At 44.6% G+C, this 22,016-nt stretch overlaps 1 protein-coding gene across 1 annotated transcript in view; it reads right to left on the bottom strand.

Annotated features, from left to right (window-relative positions):
- The window catches only part of FLT3 (fms related receptor tyrosine kinase 3), a 44,346-nt gene extending 42,219 nt beyond the window's left edge, over positions 1–2,127 (bottom strand). The window contains exons 1-2 of the mRNA XM_054974442.1: positions 2,010–2,127; positions 1,004–1,125 (exon numbers count right to left, since the gene is read on the bottom strand). Coding sequence (XP_054830417.1) covers positions 1,004–1,125; positions 2,010–2,127 — 240 coding nt within the window. The remainder of the gene's footprint in view (positions 1–1,003; positions 1,126–2,009) is intronic.
- Between the last annotated feature and the right edge of the window lie 19,889 nt (positions 2,128–22,016).

Here is a 22,016-nt window from a genome sequence, read left to right as displayed (position 1 = left end):
CACAGTACATCTGCTGTAGTCAGCTCTCAGTAAAGTTACCATTCAAGTTGGTTCTACAGAAAGCAGGTCTCAACATGAAATAGGCCCAACAAGAAAGAGCGGAGAAACCAGCTTTGCAACCAGAGATTAAAGTCAAGATCAGAAGCTCAGGTTGTGTACCGCAAAGAACTGATGTCAACTTCAGCTGTACAAGAGCTGCCAGTTGTTTGGTCAGGAGAACTGTCAGAAGGAGAAATGAAATTATGCACAAAAGGGCATACAGTTCATTAAGGACAAGCATTGCCAACTTCCCACCAGCAAAATCTTGTGCCAGTAGAAGAATTATGGCAGGTCAGAAGTCATCAGAATTCCCCCCTCTCTGCCCCTCAAGCATGTAAATGCAGTGATGGAAAAATCGTTACCTATTGAGTTTCTGTTTGTCACACTGCTGTTAAAATGCAAAAACCGAGCCAGAAAACAGTTGGCAGCTCTGAGGAATCAATGAACAGGACTGTCAAAAGAGCCAAAGATATGGGGTGGCAGTGAGGGGAGAAAAACAGCAGAGATTGTGGGGAATCTGAAACGCTCAGAGATATTTCCTGGAAGTTCAACCTTTCAGTCCCCACCCCCACCAAGTAAAGTAAGTCTCTAACACTTTTATATACAGACATATAAAGAAAAACAACTTACCAATATTTTATCCAATAGATCAGTAAAAGGAGGGCAGTTAAAGGGGGGGGGAAATCTATGTAAACCTCCCATAACCCCATCCAGCACTTCCCTTCCGCTCAGTCAAGTTCATCAAGTGGAGAGGAAGGGATGGTAGAGACATGGGGTCCACTGACAGACCCACCTCCTATTCTTCTTCATGCCTCTCAGTGTTGCTTGTGTAACTGCTGCTCCAAGACTGATTTCTTTGGGGGCAAGGATGGATTAAGAGTATACAGGCAGAATACTAACTTCTTGTCACTATTCATATAAAGCTGAGATTTATGTATTGTTTATCCACATTTTATCCTTTTACCTCAGGAAATGCTGGAGATTCTGATAATCTTGAAGTATCACTCTTTGAGGTGATTAAAAAGCATGTAACCTTTGATGTGTTCTGGCTTATCGCAGCAGGGGAAGCCGCTGTAAGAAGAAGAGCTATAAAACACAGAGAAACATACTGTCGTCAGGGAAATGAGGATAACAGTGGCCATATATTTGAGGGGGGCAGTGTTAAATATCACACGTTATATTATGATACATATGTGCTTACTTGCAATTTCTACTTTGTATACTTACTAAATAATGTTGTTGTGACTATAAAGAATTGACTTCTTTTATAATATAGTGCAAGGTCATCAATTTTTTCATGTTTGTTTAAAACTATCAACAATATCAGTCACCAATGATGGCTATTCAGAGAGCCAAGGCTTCCTAGTCTGTTAACAATGCAATCTTAGAACAGTAATATCATTCTAAGCCTCCAGTAATAATAACAATAATAATATTCGATTTATATACCGCCCTTCAGGACAACTTAATGCCCACTCAGAGAGGTTTACAAAGTATGTCATTATTATCCCCACAACAAAACACCCTGTGAGGTGGGTGGGGTTGAGAGAGCTCCTAGAAGCTGTGACTGACCCAAGGTCACCCAGTTGGCTTCAAGTGGAGGAGAGGGGAATCAAACCCAGTTCTCCAAATTAGAGTCCCACGCTCGTCTTAACTGCGACACCAAACTGGCTCTCAGTAGGCTTAGAAGGGAGTACCTCTGCTCAGTTAGGACTGCAATATAAAGCCCTAGAAGTGCATCATAGCAGATATGTACTATTTGTTAACAAGACCTGCTGCTCCTGACCAAACTCAAATTGAGCTAAAACTGATTTGCCCCTCTTTCCAAATTCTCAGAATTCTCTTCTGCACGTTCTGGTGGAATTTGGCTATTAAAATATCTGCTCTTCAGTGGCAGCATGATCTGACATTGAAGGATTATGCAGTAGCTATCAGAATGGGAGGATGTGGCATGTGACAATACATGATACCTGATGTACAGTGGCTATCAACAACTGATGTTGTCAGACATGCAGCATTCAAATTTCGACAGTGTCTATCAGCAGACTCACAGTAGTAACCAGTATTTTGCAGCAGATTGGCAATCATATTGAACTGTTCATTTGGACCAGCAATTTTTTTAACTCTGTGATGGCAAACGTTGATTTTGAAAATGGAATATTGAAGAATCTCGGCACTTATACCTGACTTTTGCAATCGGAAAATTCATCATATTTTCATATTTTGCTTCAGCTCTAATCTAGGCCCATTTTATTCACCATTATTCTTTGTCTATACCTTAGACCAGACTATGCTGTAGCTCAGAGAACACATACTTGGTATGCACCAGAGTATCAGGATGAATCCTTAGTGTTCCAAGTCCAGAAAAGAATCTCAGCAGGGCTGGGAAAGTTTTGGAGAGTTGAAAGAAACAGTACTGGACTGTATGAACCAATGCTCTGACTTGGAACAGAAGGCAACAGAGAAAGCTTTAGGGAGGACAGAGCCTTGGCAGTCTGAACATAGACGGAGAAGGGTGTAACTCTGTTAAGGACAGTAGACTCACCAGACTGTGCTCAGACCTCCAAGACCTGTTCCATTTTGCTTTCCCTTTGCTTATGGCCTTCTTGTGTACTGATCAGCATGTGATACAGTAGGCAGATTGTTAGTTTGGGCTGGAGTAGAATTAGATTCAACTTTCCATTCAGCTATGAAACAAATTGAGCATGTTGAGATTGATGTGGTGAATGTCAATCAAGGCAGAAATGTATCATTACTTGCCCTCAAGCACTGGGATACAGAAGGAAAATAATCTTTTATCATGTGATTCAACAGTCCCTTTTTACTCCCTCATCAAACCCCGAGGATTTGATGTTCACTTGCTTCCATGATGTATCCATTTGTACTCTAATTTGGTACCTGAAATTCATTTAATTCCTTCACATTGACACATTCTCTGGGATGGTCCCCAGTCATTCCACTTTCAAGCGGTCCTGAACAATTTCTTGAAAAGGTTGCCACATATGAAGCGTGCCTCTTTGTGAAGCATTAACTGAGAGTCTCTCTACCCGAGACATCTTATACCAGTGATGGCGAATCTTTTTGAGCCCGAGTGCCCAAACTGCAACACAAAACCAACTTATTTATTTCAAAGTGCCAGCACTGCAATTAAACCTGAATACTGAGGTTTTAGTTAAGAAAAAACAACTCATACAGTTGTCCCAACTAATTAACATCTCTCTCTCTCTCTCTCTCTCTCTCTCTCTGCTTGCCCTGCTTGCAAGCACTCTCTCTCTCACTCACTCAAGAGCCACGACTGAAAGTAAAGCAAGTTAAATCAAAGCATGGTTGTTGTGGGTTTTCCGGGCTGTATAGCCGTGGTCTTGGCATTGTAGTTCCTGACGTTTCGCCAGCAGCTGTGGCTGGCATCTTCAGAGGTGTAGCACCAAAAGACAGAGATCTCTCAGTGTCCTCAAGCAATCGGACACTGAGAGATCTCTGTCTTTTGGTGCTACACCTCTGAAGATGCCAGCCACAGCTGCTGGCGAAACGTCAGGAACTACAATGCCAAGACCACAGCAATACAGCCCGGAAAACCCACAACAACCATCCTTCTCCGGCCGTGAAAGCCTTCGACAATAAATCAAAGCAGTTTGCCCTTCTTTAGACCAGCAGCTTGCAAGCACTCTCTCTCTCTCTCTCTCACTCATGAGCCACGACTGAAAGTAAAGCAAGTTAAATCAAAGCAGTTTGCCCTTCTTTAGACCAGCATCCCTGCTTGCAAGCACTCTTCCTCTCTCTTTCTCTCTCTCTCTCACGAGCCACGACTGAAAGTAGAGCAAGTTAAATCAAAGCAGTTTGCCCTTCTTTACACCAGCATCCCTGCTTGCAAGCACTCTCCCTCTCTCTTTCTCTCTCTCTCTCACTTGCTCAAGACAGAGCCACGACTGAAAGTAAAGCAATTTTAATCAAAGCAGCTTACTCTTCTTTAGAAAGCCAGCCCCAACAGCCTCGCTGCTGCCTCCGCTTCCTGCTGCTAAAGAGATGGGCAGCAGGGAGGCAGCCTTGAGGAAAAGGAATCATGTGGGCAGGGCCAAAACCCATGTGATCTCTGCTCAGAGCTACTGGAACGCCGTTGCAGGCATTCCCCCTCCAGATGAGCCCTGGACCTAGCGATCGGCGACTTGGCTCACATGCCCACAGAGAGGCCTCTGCGTGCCAGCTGTGGCACGCGTGCCATAGGTTCACCATCGCTGTCTTATACAGACACACTCTGTATACACCTGTTCTCCCATTGTGGGTACGCATGCACCGCTAGGGAGACAGAGTACACTTGAATATAAGATCACACAGAAAGTAAGGGCCAAGCTAGAAGTGACGAGTTACACTTGAATGGCAAGTGAACAGACTCTCATGTATTCCTCCTTGTTCACTTGCACTCCACTTGCACTCCACTCGATCACTATGCCACTATGCCACTATGTGATCGAGTGGAGAGCAAGTGGAGCACAAGTGAACAGGGAGGAATACATGTGAGTCTGTTCACTTGCCATTCAAGTGTAACTCGTCACTTCTAGCTTGGCCCTAAGTCATTTGAGCATCCCTGTGTAAGATGTCTTGTGTAGAGAAGGTCCCAGCCTCCCTCCCTGGCAACTCTAGGTGTGGATGTAAAGTGCCATCAAGCCACAGCCACCTTATGGCAACCCCTTCAAGGCAAGAGACAAACAGAAGTGGTTTGCCATTGCCTGCCTCAGTGTAGCAACCCTACTGACTTCCTTGGTGGTCTCCCATCCATGTACTATCCAGGGCCAAACCTGTTTAGCTTCTGAGATATGATAAGATTGGGCTAGCCTGGGCCATTCAGGTCAGGGCAGCCCCCCCCTTCTGATAAAGAAGATCAAATAGCCAGAGTTGGGAAATTCTCTTCTCTGCCTGACGCCCTTGAGAACTGCTGCTGGTCAGAATAGAAAAGGTCAAGCTAGATAGACAAATGGTTTGACTTGGTATAAGGCAACTACGTAAGTTTATTTATTTTAAATATTTTTATTCTCTCACTCAAAAGATTGGGGCAGCTCACAATTGTAGAACAGGACAATAAAAATCATCTCCCCCTTCCCCCCAACGATTTTAAAAATACAAAGCAATGAGCATCTGAAATTCCAAAAGAAGCATTAAAAATGCGGTAAAACAAAATGAAATCAATACAAACCAAATAAAACCCAGTCAACGAAACTAATAAAAACTATTATAAGCAGCCAAAAAAAAAGTGCTCTGAAACTCAGAGTGCAAAAGAAAATCATGGGGAAACAAGAACGGCAAACCAACGAATAAGTAAACAACTTCAGCTAGTATGAAAAGCTTAATAAATTTAGTACCAGGAAGATGGCTGAGGGAAACGCATTCACATTTGAGGTGTCATTACTGAAAAGTCCCTGCTTCTTGTAGCAGCCTGCTCTACCTCCAAGCAAGGAAGAAAGCACAGCAGGATCTCACAAGACGCTCTCAGCTGACAGGCAGGTATATATGCTCAGAAGAAAAATAAAGGAGAAAATGGCGGGGGGGGGGGAGTTGATGACCTGAGTCCCATGTGTTGATGTCACTTCCTGTGAACTTCCTCTCACTTCCTTATGTCACCAACAAGGGCTCAACTGTGCATCTTCACTCACCTCAGTATCACAGCTCCTGCTTCCTTTCATAGCCTTGGGACCTCCAGTACTTTGCCTTTTCAGAGCTGGACTTACCATCTCTCTAAACAATTTGTTTCTCCACAGGCATGCATTAGTGTTAATGTGCTCCCTGCAGCCATGTGAGGCTGAGAGTAACTGCTTCTTTTTAAAAAAGGGAAAGCTCAGATAAGCTCAGAATGATACCTCAAGGAGAAGGGGCGCTCCTGAATTCCCCCAAGACATTTTCCTGTGCAAACAAAGCACAGAGGGGGATTTATTTTGTCAACGTTGCTGCAAATTCAGGGAAAATCAGGGAAATAATTACACTCACATGTAGTTTTCATGAGAGAAAACAGCATTGGGGGAGGGTAGGAGCCTTTTCTCCCCCTACAGCATCGGTCCGAGTTCATTTGATCTCTTCTTTTTAAAAAAGAAGCAGTTCCCCTCAACTGATACGTGGCTGTAGGAAGTACATTAAAACCAGTGCATGCCTGTGCAGAAACATATCATTCAGAGCCAAGCTACAAGTGACGCCTGACACAGGTTGGACACTTGTCAGCTTCCCTCAAGTTTTGATGGGAAATGTAGGCATCCTGGTCTTGCAGCTGTAATGGGGAGCCAAGCTGTAAAACCAGGATGCCTACATTTCCCATCAAAACTTGAGGGAAGCTGACAAGTGTCCAACCTGTGTAAGGCGTCACTTGTAGCTTGGCTCTTAGAGAGACCCTTACACTAGCATTCCCAGGTCCCTCGGGGCCTAAAGGAGGGGTAGGGGGATCTTGAGGGGGGGGGTGCCGGGGAAACTTACTATTTTTGATGGCAGATTTCAAGCCATTAAGCAAAAATATTCCCCGTAGGGGCCTTCCCTTCCTTGTCGTGCCAGGAATGTGGTCATTCCCCGGTGGTACAACAAAAGCTCCGGAACACACAGGAGCATGCTCTGGAGCTTCCATTCCCATTTCTTTCCGGAACACACAGGAGCATGCTCTGGAGCTTCCATTCCCATTTCCTGCACCCCCCCCCCACTGGCCAGGTAAGAGGTGAAGGGGGGGGCTGGGAGCTGGGGATGCCCTGCCATGATTGGAGGAGCTGGGAACCCTACCTTACACACAAGCTAAGTAAGCTATGGCTATAGTTTAGGACCTCGTATCATGAGGGGCAATTCAATACAAAAATATTATTGCATTTTACTAAAACAGTTTTGGTAATGCCATAGGGCCTCTTAAGCTTGACATTGTTTACGGACTCCTCATGCCTTAATCAGAGCCGGCGCCAGCGTTTCTGGTGCCTGAGGCAGCCTAAGGGGTGTTGGTGCGCACTCGCGCTTTGCACGCATGCATGCATCTGGACTGTGTGATGATGTCACTGCATGTGATGTCATTACGTGGGCAGGGAGAGTGCACAGGTGGCTTCCCAGCCCTCCTGTTCAGTTGCCCCATGCCTCCCTGGCCGCCTGCTGTGCCTGGCCCGCAGCTGTGTGCCGGCAGCGGCAGCACAGAGCAACTGAGCGGGTGGGCTGGGAGGCTGTCCACTCAGCTGCCTCATGCTGCCACTGCCAGCATGTGCTCCTGGCAAGGCGCAGCAGCTGCGGGACAGATGTGGCAGGCGGCCAGGGCAACACGCATGCATCCTCCCTCCGGCTCAGTTGCTCCACGCGCCACCCTGGCCACCTGCTGTGCCTGGCCCATAGCTGTGTGCTGGCGGCGGCAGCAGTGGCAGCAGCAGCACAGAGCTCCTGGCTGGGTGCGGCAGCATGGGGCAATTGAGCTCCATGGCGCACGCCCCTGCCCCCGGCACCCCCTCCGCCACCTTAGCGCTCGAGGTGGCTGTCGGCCCAGCCTCAATGGGCGCGCCAGCCCTGGTCTTAATCCAGCTGTTACTTTTTGCTATGGCTTTGAACAGGGTTTTTTTTCTGGGAAAAGAGGTGGCGGAACTCTCAAGAGGAAAATGAGGAAGAAACACACAGGATTCTTTGAAATCATATTATTTTCAAGCACTATTGCCAAATATTTTCAAGAGGTGCTGGAACTCCATTCCCCCGCGTTCCCCCTGAAAAAAAGCTCTGGCTTTGAGAAAAGCATGGCTCTGGTTACTAGGAAATGGGAATGGCCTTGTGCCTACTGCCTGAGAGCATACTAGACCGCACTATACGTTATCCGTGGTTTAAAAGCCACATCCTAATCCTAAAGGTATAAATAAGACATAAGGAACAAGAAAAAGCGAAGTTAAAAAAAGGAAGTAACAACAACAAAAAAACCTTTGCTAGGTTTGCTAAAATTCAGTGCTACAACAGGTGAGCAATGCCTTTTATTTAGTGGAATCTCTTGGAACAGTGAGTATGCATTCAAGTTCCTTAGAACTCTCATGCAGGCTACATGTTCAGGGGGAAAGTTGCAAAACATGGTGGAAAAGCCCAATAGTCTGTAGTTTGTCAAAACAGCTTAATTCAACTCTAAACAAATAATTTTTTGAGTCCCAAATATCTCCCCCAAACATTCCAAACAGCTGGAAAGATTTCTTTTCCTGCTGAATTTTTGCCAGAGCTTCTCAAGTTGTATATGTGCATATGTATGGGGGAAGAGTGGCTCTGCCTCCTGTGGCAATAAGATTACCCCCCTCCAAGTGGGGCCTAGAGTTCTTTTGGAATTACAACTCATCTCCAGGCTACAGAGTGTCCCAGGAGAAAATGGTAGTTTCAGAAGGTGGACTCTATGGCATCAAATTCCTGCTGAGCATCCTTCCCTCTCCATACTCTGCCCTTCCCAAGCTCTGCCCCCAAATTTCTAGGAATTTTCCAACCCAGAGTTGGCACTCTACCCATAATTTACAGTCTATACATGCACAACCCAAAACATGAACTGAGAGATTAAAATGGCTCTGGAAGAAGCCATGCTGAGTAGCACTGGGGAGGGAGGGGTGATGTGTGCACCTCTATGTCACTTCCAGGGAAAACCTGGTGATGTACAGTAGCTCTAGGACTCACCAGAAACCCTATGGTAAAACCATAGAGTTCCCTGTGATTCCTAGAAGTATCTCACATCATTTTTAGGTTTTCCCTGAAAGTGATGTAGTGCTGCAAATACCACTGCCATTTAAATTTCTCCCACCACTACTTGGAGCAGTGGCAGGCAACTAGGGCTGCTAGTGGGAGGTTTCCTGCTATACTATTTATAGTCCCACTTTCTCACTGTGACTCAAAGCAGATTACACAGTGTTAGTACAGTCAATTTCAAAGACATTTCAATACACATGTAACAGGGTATATACATGCAAATTTGCAAAGATTTAAAACCAGCAGAGATTCAACACTGAGCTGAAGAAATGCTGAAACAGAGCATAAGCAATTCTGACATATTAAACAACACAGGAACTATCCAGTAGGTTCATATATAACAATAGTAGTAGAGTCTATGGTCTATCATACTTATAGCAACAGTAATAATTATGGATCTCCCTGTTCCTCCCTATTCTTTTACTGGTGGATCTCTTTCAGACCACTTCCTTGCAGTACAGCCTTCCTATCTGAGTAAAAAGCCCTCTAGAATAATTCAATTTTGCATCATTTGTGGAAGGCCAGGAGAGTGGGAGCTTTTCTAACCTCCTCAAGTAGACCATTCCATAAAGAGGGGCCACCACAGAGAATGCACTTGTATGGGCAGCTATTGATTTTACCCATGAGCAAGGTGGCACCTGCAGAAGGCCCTGGTCAGAAAAGCAAAGCTGCTGTAGCAGAACATAGGGAAGAGAGGGGGTCCTGTAGATATGATGGACCAAGGCTGTGAAGAGCTTTATATGCGATAGCCAATACTTTGAAGTGATAGGTAGCTAATGGAGTGACTGCACAATGAGAGTAATATTCATGCTCCTCCTAATTCCCGATAATAGCCAAGCTGCAATATTCTGTACCAACTGGAATCTCTGAGTTAACTTAGAGGAGACACCTATGTACAGTGCATTACAATAGACAAGTCTAGATGTTACCATGGCATGGATCCAGATGGCCAAATTGGCCATGTCAAAGTAGGAGGCCATCTTCCAGGCTAAACTGAAGTTGTGGAAAGCATTTTTGCAGCTGCCTTAACCTGCTTTTTTAGCAGTAGCACTGGATCCAGTATAACCCCTAGGCCAGTGATAGTGAACCTTTTTGAGCCCGAGTGCCCAAACTGCAACACAAAACCAACTTATTTATTTCAAAGAGCCAGCACTGCAATTAAACCTGAATACTGACGTGTTAGTTAAGAAAAAACAATTCATACAGTTGTCTGAACTAATTGACTTCTCTCTCACACACACTCACTCACTCACTCACTCAGGAGCCACGAATGAAAGTAAAGCAAGTTAAATCAAAGCAGTTTGCCCTTCTTTACACCAGCAGCCCAGCTTGCAAGCATTCTCTCTCTCTCTCTCTCTCTCTCTCTCTCTCTCTCTCTCTCTCTCTCTCTCTCTCTCTCTCTCTGGCTGATTCCGCACACGTTGGATAATGCACTTCTAATCCTCTTTATAGATCATTTGGAACGGATTTTTTTGTGTGCGGAACAAATAATCCACCTCAAACTATTGATAAAGTGCATTGAAAGTGCATTATCCAACGTGTGCGGAATCAGCCTCTCTCTCACTCACTCAGGAGCCACGACTGAAAGTAAAGCAAGTTAAATCAAAGCAGTTTGCACTTCTTTAGAAAGCCAGCCCCAGCAGCCAGGTTACTGCCTCCGCTTCCTGCTGCTAAGGAGACGGGCAGCAGGGAGGCAGCCTTGAGGAAAAGGAATCATGTGGGCAGGGCCAAAACCCATGTGATCTCTGCTCAGAGCTACTGGAACGCCGTTGCAGGCGTTCCCCCTCCAAATGAGCCCTGGACCTAGCGATCGGCGACTTGGCTCGCATGCCCACAGAGAGGCCTCTGCGTGCCAGCTGTGGCATGCATGCCATAGGTTCGCCATCGCTGCCCTAGGCTCTTAACTGAATCTGCAAAGGTCAGATGAACTCCATCGAAAGTACAGAATACAATGTCCTTCAAGATCTCTGCCTTCCCAACCAGCATCACTTCCATCTTGTTTATGTTCAGTTTCAATTTGTTTGCTTTCAGCCATTTGACCACAGCTGTTAAGCGGTGACCCAAGATCTAAACTGCATCCCTTGGTGATTTGAATAGTGAGATATAGAGCTAGGTATTATCTGCATATTGATTGCATCCAATTCTGTAGCTATGAATTAGTTCTCCTAAAGGCTTTACATAGAGATTGAATAACATGGGGGATAAGATTGTGCTCTGTGAAATCCTGCAAGATAATTCCCACTCTGGAGTTAGCTGGTCCGCAACAGCATCCCATGGCCCGGCCTGAATCCCAACTGAAAAGGGTCCAAAGCACCAGAGTTACCCAAGAAGTCCTGGAGTTGGTCAGCTACTGCTCTCTCAGTCATCTTGCTCAGAAAGGGCAGGTGAGATATGGCAGTGATAGTTGGCCACATCATTTTTGTCTAGGAGTGGTTTTTAAAGTAGGGAGCAGATAACTGCCTGTTTGAGTGGTCAAGGGAATATGCCCTGAGTTAATGACTGATTTATGATAGCCCTCAAGGGCTCATTTATGTGGTCCTTACATGAGTTTAACAGCCAAGAGGGGCAAGGATCCAGTGCACAGGTGGTGGCCTTCACAGATAGAGTTATACCATTGTAAGCCCATTGACTTAGAAAGGTGTAACTATACTTAGGTTGGTACACCATCGCTCTTTTCAATCATATGCTTTAATTAGAGTTTTGGCTAGGTCTTAATCCTAGGAATCAAATATAGTTTACTTTATTGGGCAGGGCTGGGGACCTATGGGACAGAACTCTCCTTTTCACAGCCTTTGTGCTTTCCTGAGGCTTAAGTAATTTCTAACATGCTTTGTTCGGCCCTCCACTTCATTTGATCTGGCCATTTCCAAACCTGAGAAATGCTCCCCCTGAGGGCTGCTCACATTTGCTTTGAGTCGCTCCCTCCATTTTAGTGAAGGTGCAATGTGAGAAAACGCGCTTTAAAATGACTGCCTCCTGACCATGTCTTGCTGATGAATCGGAAACGCTGGGGGTGTGAAACCTTGCCTCTCTGTGAAACTTCAGCCCCTTTTGTTCTCATTTATTCATAGCGATACTCCTTTGCATTTGTTTGGGCTTTTTTTCCGGGCCCGGGGCCGCCTTCCACATTGCCTGCTTGAAAACTAGAACAAGCAGCCTATGACATGTTTTCAAATGTCATGCCATGCATTTAGGCCTCTGCTGAGTATAGTTGCATCCCCTTCCCCTGCTGGCCCACCCACTCTGAGACCAATTCTTCTGGAAAACACAATGGCCATTGACCTCAGAATGTGTGTAGCAAATACCATTCCTTTTTAATGTCTCTCATTGCTTCTGGGCAACACAGACTTTGTCATTTGGGAATTGCCCCTCAGTTGGCAGAAAGCCAGAGCCAGCTAAGATATTCCCATCTGAGAAGGGCAAACAGAAAAGTGTAGGGAAAAGCGTAGGAGGAGTCTTTTTAATGGCACATTGGGCTGTAATGAGGGAATAATGGAGGAGATTACCTATTAATCACTCATCTGGTGTTAAGATTCTATGATTCTCTGAAGATGATAGCATTTTGAACAGCTTATGGCAGTTCAAAAGAGAAATCACTTACTGAGGCAACAGCTTTCTTCACACACTTATCTTCAGATAAACAGATTTTTCCCTACTGTTCCAAGATCCTTCAATAGCTGACTGGCTGGAACCATCAATGGGACAAAAGAAGAATGTGTATATACTTTGTGAGAAGCAGAACCACTTTCATCTCTCCCGGACTGTGCATAGACATACACTAAAGAGAGACTTTTTGTGTACACAGTTTTCAATGTATACCTGATGGTAGCACATGAGTGAACCCACCACTGATGTATCCTACAGACCCAAAGCTGCTGCATTGCTGCTGCAAGGAGTGAATTGGAACGTCAGTTTACTGGGAATGTTCCTTGTGGGCTCCTGCCCTGGAGGGCCATGGACAGCTGGGATTTAGAAGCATCACAAGGGCTGCTCATCCTAGCTGCTGGACATGTAGAACTTATACTGAGCCAGGCCACTGGTCTCTTCAGTACTGTCTAGTCTAACTGGCAGCAGCTCCCCAGGATCTCATGCAAAGGTCTTTCACATCACCTGCTACTTTTTAATTGGCAATGCTGGAGGTTGAACTTGGGATCTTCTGTAAGCAAAGCCGATCTCTACCAGTGAGTCATGGACCCACTCCTGGGGGCAGTGATAACAGCTGCATGCTTGCCTGATGCCACCTCTAGCCAGGTGCTGCCTTCCCCACACTGCTGCTTGATGACAAAGGGAAGAAAAATTTCCTCTACTTCTTCTAGTGCTGCCGTCCTCCTTTCAACTGGAGTTCCTCAAAGACCTATCTTGGGTTTGCATCTTTCCCCCTGTATTTCCTTCCTCTTGGTCTTCCTATTCATTCTTTAGACATTATTTGGCATGTTGCCACAGGTATGCCAACAATAAGCAGCTGGTAGCATATGGTCTCTTGTAGTTTTGAGGTTTTCCTCCTTTCCCTACATTGGTTCCTTCTTCCCTTTTCTCTCACTCTGGGCTAATGCTTCTACTCTCTCTTTCATCCAGGCACCAAACTTTGGTATCCTCTTTGGTTTCTCTCTCTCTCTTTTTGACTCAGGGAGGCAGACCAACAGCTCAGTTCCAGATAAATCTGAGGTTGTGACAAGACATAGCAATACAGGCAGAAATATTAGAAAGGGAAGACAAAGATAGATCAGAAGATAAGCAAAGCTGCATTTCATTTATAACCCACTCAATCCATTAAAAACAAGCAAGACGACTTACAACAAAATCAATTATAGTATATATTTTATTCACTTCATTTATCATCTGCCTTTCTCATTGGGACTCAAGGTGGATTATAAGACAATGCAAAAAGACCAATAAATATACATGAAATGACCAGTACCATAAAACTAGATTACACACTTAGCAAAACAATGAAATAAAAGCAGTATCATATTGTCAATAAACAGTTTATTGTGAAGATGAGAAAACAAGACAGACAGGAAGAGATCACCGACAATTGTTCACAGATAATTAAACGAATTGCCCTTATTTTAAAAGTACTCTCTTGAACAGTTCAGAAAATAAAAAGAACCCAATATAATATAAATTTAAAAATTAAACTGGCACAGATTATTCACTTTCCATCCCCATCATAAAAACACAACAGACCAACCAAAAAATATACCAGTGCCTTATAGTCTAACAAATAAGCAAACAACAGAAAGAGAAGGGAAGGCTCTTCCTACAGACAGTGATAAACAGCAGAATTAAAAACAGAAATTGCAGATTCACTTCTGAACACTAACAGTGCAATCCTAAGAAGAGTTACTCCAGTCTTGTATTTATTTATTTCGGTTCACGACCAGCTTTAAACTAGTAAAATGAGACATTCCCTTATTCGTTAAGAATTATACAAGTTACAACTTCAGTTAAAGTAGCACAAATATAAATATTATAAAATCTAATTAGCATATACCACATATCTTACAATTATCATAAATATAAATATAGCCCTGCATAAACACTTAAAAATTAGAAAGCAGAGATCTTAAACAGCCACCGTATGGTAACCCCCTAAAGTGATCTGAATTAAAGCCCAGATACGCCTAGCTGGTGTTTGTTGCGTAATTTGATCACCATCGCACAAAATTTAGCTGTTGCCTTAGTAGTGGCTAAAGATTCATCTTTTGTTACTCCAGTCTAAGCCCATTGAAACCAATGGGCTTAGACTGAAGTAGCCCTTCTCAGGACTGCACTGTAAAACACCCTTAACAAACAAATTAGAAACAACAACAACTCCCATTCAAATGCATGTAATCATTGAGAATGTCACCCATTCTGATAAACTGACTCAATCTCCCATGCGGACGATGACCTCTTTGAATCAAGTTGTTTTCACAATATGCAAAATGTATCACGCAGCCTATAATCAAACTCTCTTTGTGTGATTTCATCACTCAGTTTGCTGCAGACACAAGAGTATATCATAACAATTATGCAGCCCTTTGGAATCTACGTGCTCCTCGGAACTTGCACATCATGCTAAAGACAGGTCACACTAGCTAAACCAGCTCTTTCTGAAATGCAAAAGCATTTTGTTTTCTAGTAAAGGGAGAATTTAATTTAAAGTTGCCTCATGTTTCCAAAAGTCCTATGTACAATATACAAAATAAACAACTTTTAGTTTGTGACAGTGATCAACAGTCAAAGTTAAGTAGCGCCTACCAGCATGATGAATGGGAGCAACTTGCACTCATTCCAAAATACTCTATCAATGGAATTTCAGTCCAACATAAGAAAACCATTAAAAATATAGACAGTTGAATTTTACTACATCTTTATGCTACTTGCATTTGCTAGATTTTTTTTGCAAGCACTCATTGTGACATGTACCACTGGGATAGGCTATTTCCAATTATGGTCTCAAGCAACTGTAATTCAGTTTTGGGCAAATGATGCTAAAGACATGGTGAATACATGCGTGGCACCAGGCAAATCCTGCCATGGTTACATCACATGTGGCTACCAGCACAGGTGGTAGATAGTTCAAGAAAAGGAGAACTGTGGTCTTGGTGCACACAAGAGATGAATTCCATGAGCACTTAAATTAATTAATTTATTTATTCAAAATATATATCCCACTTTTCCTCAAGGTCCAAAGCAATAAATCAGCAAAATAAAAAAATTAAATATTCCTCCATACACATTAAAACAACCACTAAAAAAAGCATTGCACGTTTCCAGTAGTTGTACACTCCTAATCTGGTTGCCATACCTTAGACAGTCCCATTAAGCACACCTTTGCCTCTCAAAAGGAAAGACGAAGGGCCAAACTAGACGTGCTTATTTTTAAAGAGTTGGATCTGGGTTTCCTTCATCCATACAGCAGCTGTGGGGGAATGGCTTTTAAAAAATAAAACAGAAGACCTCATCTGGTCTCAGAATGCCACTGGGAAGGGCGGGGGGGGGGGGGGGAGAAAGGACTCCTGCCTCCTCCCCTGGCCATTTTCTCAGGCCAAAACTGCACATAGGGGAGCTGTTGCCCCATTTCTGCTGCTCCACATGCAAAGAATACTCCATGTGGAGTAGCAAAAATGGGAAAATAACTCCTCTCAGCACTGTTTCAGCTTGAGGGGAGAAGCAGGAGCCCTTCCTCCCCCTGCAGTGGAATTCTGATTCCCCAGTGGGCTCTTCTTTGTTTTTTAGTAGCCATTCTCCATAGCTGCTGTGTAGCTGTGGGGAACCCAAGCTGCACCCAACTCTTTAAAAATAAATATCTCTAGCTTGGCCCAAAGACACATGGAAAAAGAGAAAGGTTAATTAAGTTCATTAGAAGAATAAAAGTCACCATTGGCCCCAATCACTACCTCCAGAGAAAGGATGTGGTTCCCCAGCCCCCAAAGCTGTCCTCATGCTGAAGTATTGGATGCCTACAAAGACATAATGAGGAGCTGGGAAGGCAGGTCTGGGGCAACAGGGACAGCAGTGCAGTACCCCATTCTGCACCCTAGGCTGGACCTAGCAGGTCCCTGCCCTGAGGTCTCCCTTTCTGTGTTCCCACCAAGGCTACATTGCTGCCCGAGGTACCCACATATGCTATCCCATGTACTGCATGGCCAGGGACCTTTCTGTGAATTTCATGCACAGAAGTACCCTGTGGGGAAACAACTGAAGCAAAAGTGCTTAAAGAAAAAGGAGGATGCTGTTTTGGGGAGGCGGTGGTGGTGGTGGTGGAACCTGCTGCAGAGGGTGATGCTTCTGCAGCTCTTCTGCTCCTGGCACTTGTTCCAGCAAGACCACCAAGGAACTCTCCACAGCCATGGATCCAAATGTGCTTGCTTGGTGAGCTCCATGCTCATGTGTTGCTGTGCTTCCCAGTATGTAGTCATCATCAACCCATGCCATGTTCCATTCTGGGATGGGGCTGTGGCTCAGTGGTACAGAATCTTCTTTGCACGCCTGGCTTAATCCCTGGCACCACTTGTAATTTGGATGAGGTGGTTAGTGAAGGTGTCATCCTGCAACTGGGCAAGATTGACAGCTGCCCATACCTGAGAATTCCTTGACAGGGCTCCCACCTGGTGGAATGGACTGCCTAATATGGACAGGAAAGTTCCTGTTTTTAATCATTACTCAGAATGTGGGAAATGGAACTGTCAAGCAGGGCCTTTTTATAATAGGGAATAAGGTTGTTTACCTTAGATTAACAGAAATTTATTCTTATGAGGTCTTATGAGGTCAAAGAAGCTCCCACAAGCTTATCATTCCACAGAATGTATAACATGGAACTGCTCTGAAGGGCATTTTATAACAGGCTATAAAGTGGCTTTATATTGGTCAGTTCGCACTGCTTTGTTTCCATTATAATTACACTGTTGATTGTATTGTTTGCCAGTTTTACGGTTCTGCTCTGTTCCATTATTTGTATCTGTTACTCTGGTTTTAATGCATTACTCTTTAATTTTGAGACCCAGGTTTTTCACTGTCTGTGTTACGTTTTCTATCTTTCTGATTAGCAGCCTGAATAGTTCCAACTAGCCACAGCTTGGGACGTAAGCAGGGTTAGTAACTGGATGAGAAAACACCAAGCGAGACCAGAGCCGTTTCCACACAGCTTACCTCTCTTCGTAATGTCCCGGTAGATTGCACAAAAAATGCGGAAGATCGCGTTTCCTCACGCAAGATTTGCGTGATGTCACGTGACATTGCACAAATCTCGTGCGAGGAAACGCGATCTTCTGCGGTTTTTGCGCGATCTACTGGGACATTACGAAGAGAGGTAAGCTGTGTGGAAATGGCCCAGGGCTGCTATGCTGAAGAAAACAATGGCAAACCACCTCTGCTCATCTCTTGCCTTAAAAACCCCGTGTGGGGTTGCATAAGTCAGTTGTAACAGGATGGCAATTAAATAGTGTTTTTACTGCAAGGTTTTAAATTGTGTAATCTGTCTTGAGCCTCTGAGAGAAACGCAGCATATAAATGAAGAAGATGGATAAATGGATAGATGTGAAAGCCCCGCACTGGAGACCCTGGAAACTCACTGCCCACCTGAGAAGACAACACTGCCCTTGATAGACCAAGATAATAAAATAAACAAACAGATGAGGCAGCTAGCAGTGACTGATCAGAGTCATCAGTAGTTACAAAGTGATGACAGGTAGCTATCATGTGATACCAGCCAGGTGATGTACTTCTCTGTAAATGTCAAGGGCACCTGGGCTGGCACAGTGAGTCAGCACTGTGTGGGGATAGGCTACTGAGTAATATATAAGGATGCAGAGTCTTGTATTGTAAAGAGCTCCAGCTCTGCGGGTTGCTGGCGAAGCACTTTGTCAGCCAACTGTAACATATCTGTAATGTATCCACCTGTAAATTGTATAATACACCATTTGTACTGAAGCTTGGTGTGTTGTGTCTTCTTTTGAACTCTGCCACTGAGGCCTGTGTAGCATACTCAAACCGCGACATGTTCTGGCTCAAGATAAGGGAGTTCCACGAGTGTTCATATGTTCCTTGCTATTGTTAGGTGCAATACCATATGAAAGTGCTTTGTGATGCGACTAGAGTGATTGGATGGACGGCTGTGCTGTTGTCCCTGAAGACGGGATGCTGAATGCATTGGGGGAAAGCTTGCAAAGATAGCAGGAATGGAACTTCTTCTCTAGAAAGAAGCATCAACTGCATGGGGAGCCAGGCCTGGAGAAGATCCAGACTAGACCATGGTGTTTAGGCTGTTCTGTAGTTTTTAAAATGCTAATTAGCAGCCCCAGGCAGTTACTTTGAAAAACATATCTTTGTAGCTGATGAAAGGAGGTTCACTCTTGAAAGCTTATACCCTGGAAAATCTTGTTGATCTTTAAGGTGCTACCGGACTTGAACTTTGAAAATCAAGTTATAGAAGAGCAGTATGAGGCTTTTAACCCTTTCTTTCCATGACTCTTACATGATTTACAGTTTATCTTCTGCAAGATACACACAGAATCGAGGATGCTTCCCCAAAAGAACTGAGTGCAGCTTTGGAAGGGATTTTTAAATTGTGGAGGAAACATGGGAGGGAAAGGTTAAATGCTCCCCACCCCTCTGAGATCTTCAAAGCAAGCAGCCTGGGGATGTTCATTCATTAGCATTTTAAAATCTGGGTGGAACAGCCCATCCTCTTTCTCATTTAAACCAGGTATGTTCAGTTTGAATGTTCCCGAAGACAAAACATGTGCTGATGTTTTCAGAGGACAATAGTGACAGGGCATTAACTTCTGCCTCCCTTTCAAGACAGTTCCCAGAGGATTACTTTATTTATATATTTGTATTCTGTACTTCATCCAAACAAACAGGTTCTTGAGGCAGCATTGCCTTATCAGGTCAGGCAGCCCATTCTCACACACCTCCCCTTCCAGTTGATACGGTTGCCGCAAGAGGAACAGGAGTGGCTTCATGCACTGTAGCCATGTATGCTCAGGGCCATAGACCACAGACCATGGGTTGGATCCCATAAATCATTTCCAGGCACATGAGAAAATCATCACAAGTAGCCCTTGTTCTGCTCAGACAACTTGACGGTATCCCATCCTGTATTTTTGCTTGTGCAGGACATAACACAAGGTAGATTTAAAAAAACCTCCTCCTGATAATGACTTTCTGCGATCCAATTATATCACACCTTCACATTGGACTGTAATGATGGCATCAGATAGTCTTTTGCCTCTTTGATTTTTGTACATAGCAACAGTGATAAGAAATGATACATCAGTCCTCCATCTAACAGCATCTCTTGAGCAAATGGAATCGCAGCTGGATGGGTTTCCCTCGTCGGAGAGCAGCAACTTCCACTTCAAGTGTGCTGTGTTATGAGTGGGGCACAATGGGCAGGTGGTCTTTAGCATAGAAGGCCCAGTTTGGTGCAGTAATGGGTCATGTGGGTTAGCACAGGGGAATGGCTAAGTACAGCTGCACACAGTGAACATGATAATTGTCCTGCACAAGTGAAGGAGGTGGACTAGATAGTGGCTTAGCAGTTGCTCGCTGATGGCAGGCAATCTCCCAGGGGTTTGCCTGGTTCCCTGCTGATTGCTGGCAATGGGCAGGAGATAGTAAACCCCCTCCCGGCGATCCCCCGCTGCCAGCAGGCAACCTGGGAAAGCACGGACAGGCTGAGCTTCTGGCAGGGCATGACAATGTCACTTTCTGAAGTGACATCATTGTGCTAGCCACAGGCATATTCCTATGATTTGCTGGGGCCAAATTTGGCCCCAAACGAGGCAGAATAAGCCTTGCACAAAGTGAGAGGAAATGACACCAGGTAATTCCCACATTCCCCATTATCAATTACCTCCCACCAGGAGGGTATAGGAACCTGGGAACCCTAACTAGATGGCATGGGGAGTGATTAGGTGAAGCTCCTCACTGCTAAGGGAGGGACCCAGGCATTACCTGAAGCTACAGTGTATACCCACCCACCCCCCAAATAATTTCCCTTCGCTAGCAGGACTAAATAATGAAGCAAAGTGGTGGGTGCTGGTGGGGCTTGATTGCTGCATGAGGAAGAAGTGAAACTACACGTGGTGCTGATCCCGGTAGAGATGCTTCATGGTACCTCCATTCCCATCCCTCGCATCCTCACACCTGAAACTGCCTCATACTGAATCAGGCCATTGGTCCAGTAAGATCAATATTGCCTACTCAGGCTGCAGGTCAAGGTCTTTCACATCCACTTCCTTAATTTAACTGGAAGTGCCAGGGATTGAACCTGGGACAATCTGCACACCATGCAGATACTTGACCAGTGAGCTGCAGCCCATCTTCCTGCCATGCAGAAACCCTCCCAGCTCCATCCTCAGAAGCAACAACAGAGTCCTTTGTGGTACCATGCATCACCATTCCAGCTGATCGACCTGCCTTCTGAGGGCATGTGAATGCCCCCTCAAGGAAAACACTGAAACGTGGAAAGGGAAGGGAGCAGGCAAAGAAGTACTCAGAGACCTCGGACTGTGACCCGAACACTGACCTTCACCAACATCCCTTTCCCCCTTACCCATCCCCTATATGTGCATTTGGGAGAACAGTATCCCTGCTTGCCTCTTGGCTGAAATGCATGCATGCTTCTGAAGGGTTCATCTTCCACTTGGCTCTGGCCTAGCTTCCCTCTCCCTCTCTGCAGTTTGTATACTAACCATCTTCTCCCTCCATCCCAACATTGCTTTGTAAGAATGTGTGTGTGTGTTATGTGCTGTCAAGTCGCTTCATACTTATGGATGCCCTATGAATAAACAACCTCCCAAATGTCCTGTTATTAACAGCCTTACTCAGATCTTGCAAACTGGAAGCTATGGCTTCCTTTATTGAGTCCAGCCACCTCATTTTGGGTCTTCCTCTTTTCCAACTGCCTTCCACCTTCCCTAGCATGATTGCCTTTTGTGTAAACTTACTGTAGTGAAATGACACCACCCCAGGTGTCTGTGTAAAAACACACCATGTTGCAGGGTGAATGCAAGGTAAACCCACCTTGCTGGATAGACAAAAGGTTGCAAAACCAGCTTTTCCTTCTTGTTTCAGTTTGCAAAAAGTAACAAGATGTCCATTCATCAGCTGATGGACCTAATTAGAAGGACAAAAGATACACCCGGAGACTGCACTGTAGATGAGGGAGAGAGTTAGAATTTTCTAGGTTCTGATAATTTCCTACCATATAACAAAGGAATGTTCCAATAGACTATATAGAAGAATCTTGGTCCTTTGTTAAGGAATATGATTGGAGCGCATGATGGGAATATACGGTTAAGTTAGAGGTGTGTGAGACCTCAAGGAGAAAGGGGAAAGCAATCAATTGTCAAAGAGGAGAAAGGAGAACATAGCCTGAACAGAAACCTGAGCTGTTTCCATGCATGTTGGATAATGCACTTTCAATGCACTTTAGCAATCCTTTGGAAGTGGATTTTTTGTTTCACACACGAAAACCCAGTTCCAAATGATCGCTAAAGAGCATTGAAAGTGTATTATCCAATTGTGTGGAAGTAGCCCTGGACTCTTTAAGAATATACTGCCTGCCTCTGGCTTCTTCATCTAACTGGAGCGGGGGGGTGGGGGGACTGAAGTTTTAAAACTGGCCTAGTCTAGAAGATCCATGTGTCACAATTTAATTTTCCAGTGCTCAGATGTTGTTAGATAATATACTTCTTTTTTTTACTCAGTGATGGCTTATCCTAGCAAAGTTACATTTTTCTTTTTCTGAAATCGGTGTTATTTGGTCTCCACACCTACATATGTTT

Source organism: Eublepharis macularius, chromosome 3, assembly GCF_028583425.1.
Source record: "Eublepharis macularius isolate TG4126 chromosome 3, MPM_Emac_v1.0, whole genome shotgun sequence".
In the NCBI taxonomy this organism is placed as follows: Eukaryota; Metazoa; Chordata; class Lepidosauria; order Squamata; family Eublepharidae; genus Eublepharis; species Eublepharis macularius.
The sequence above is the reverse complement of the archived record's forward strand: the minus strand, read 5'-3'. Positions and strand labels throughout refer to the sequence as shown.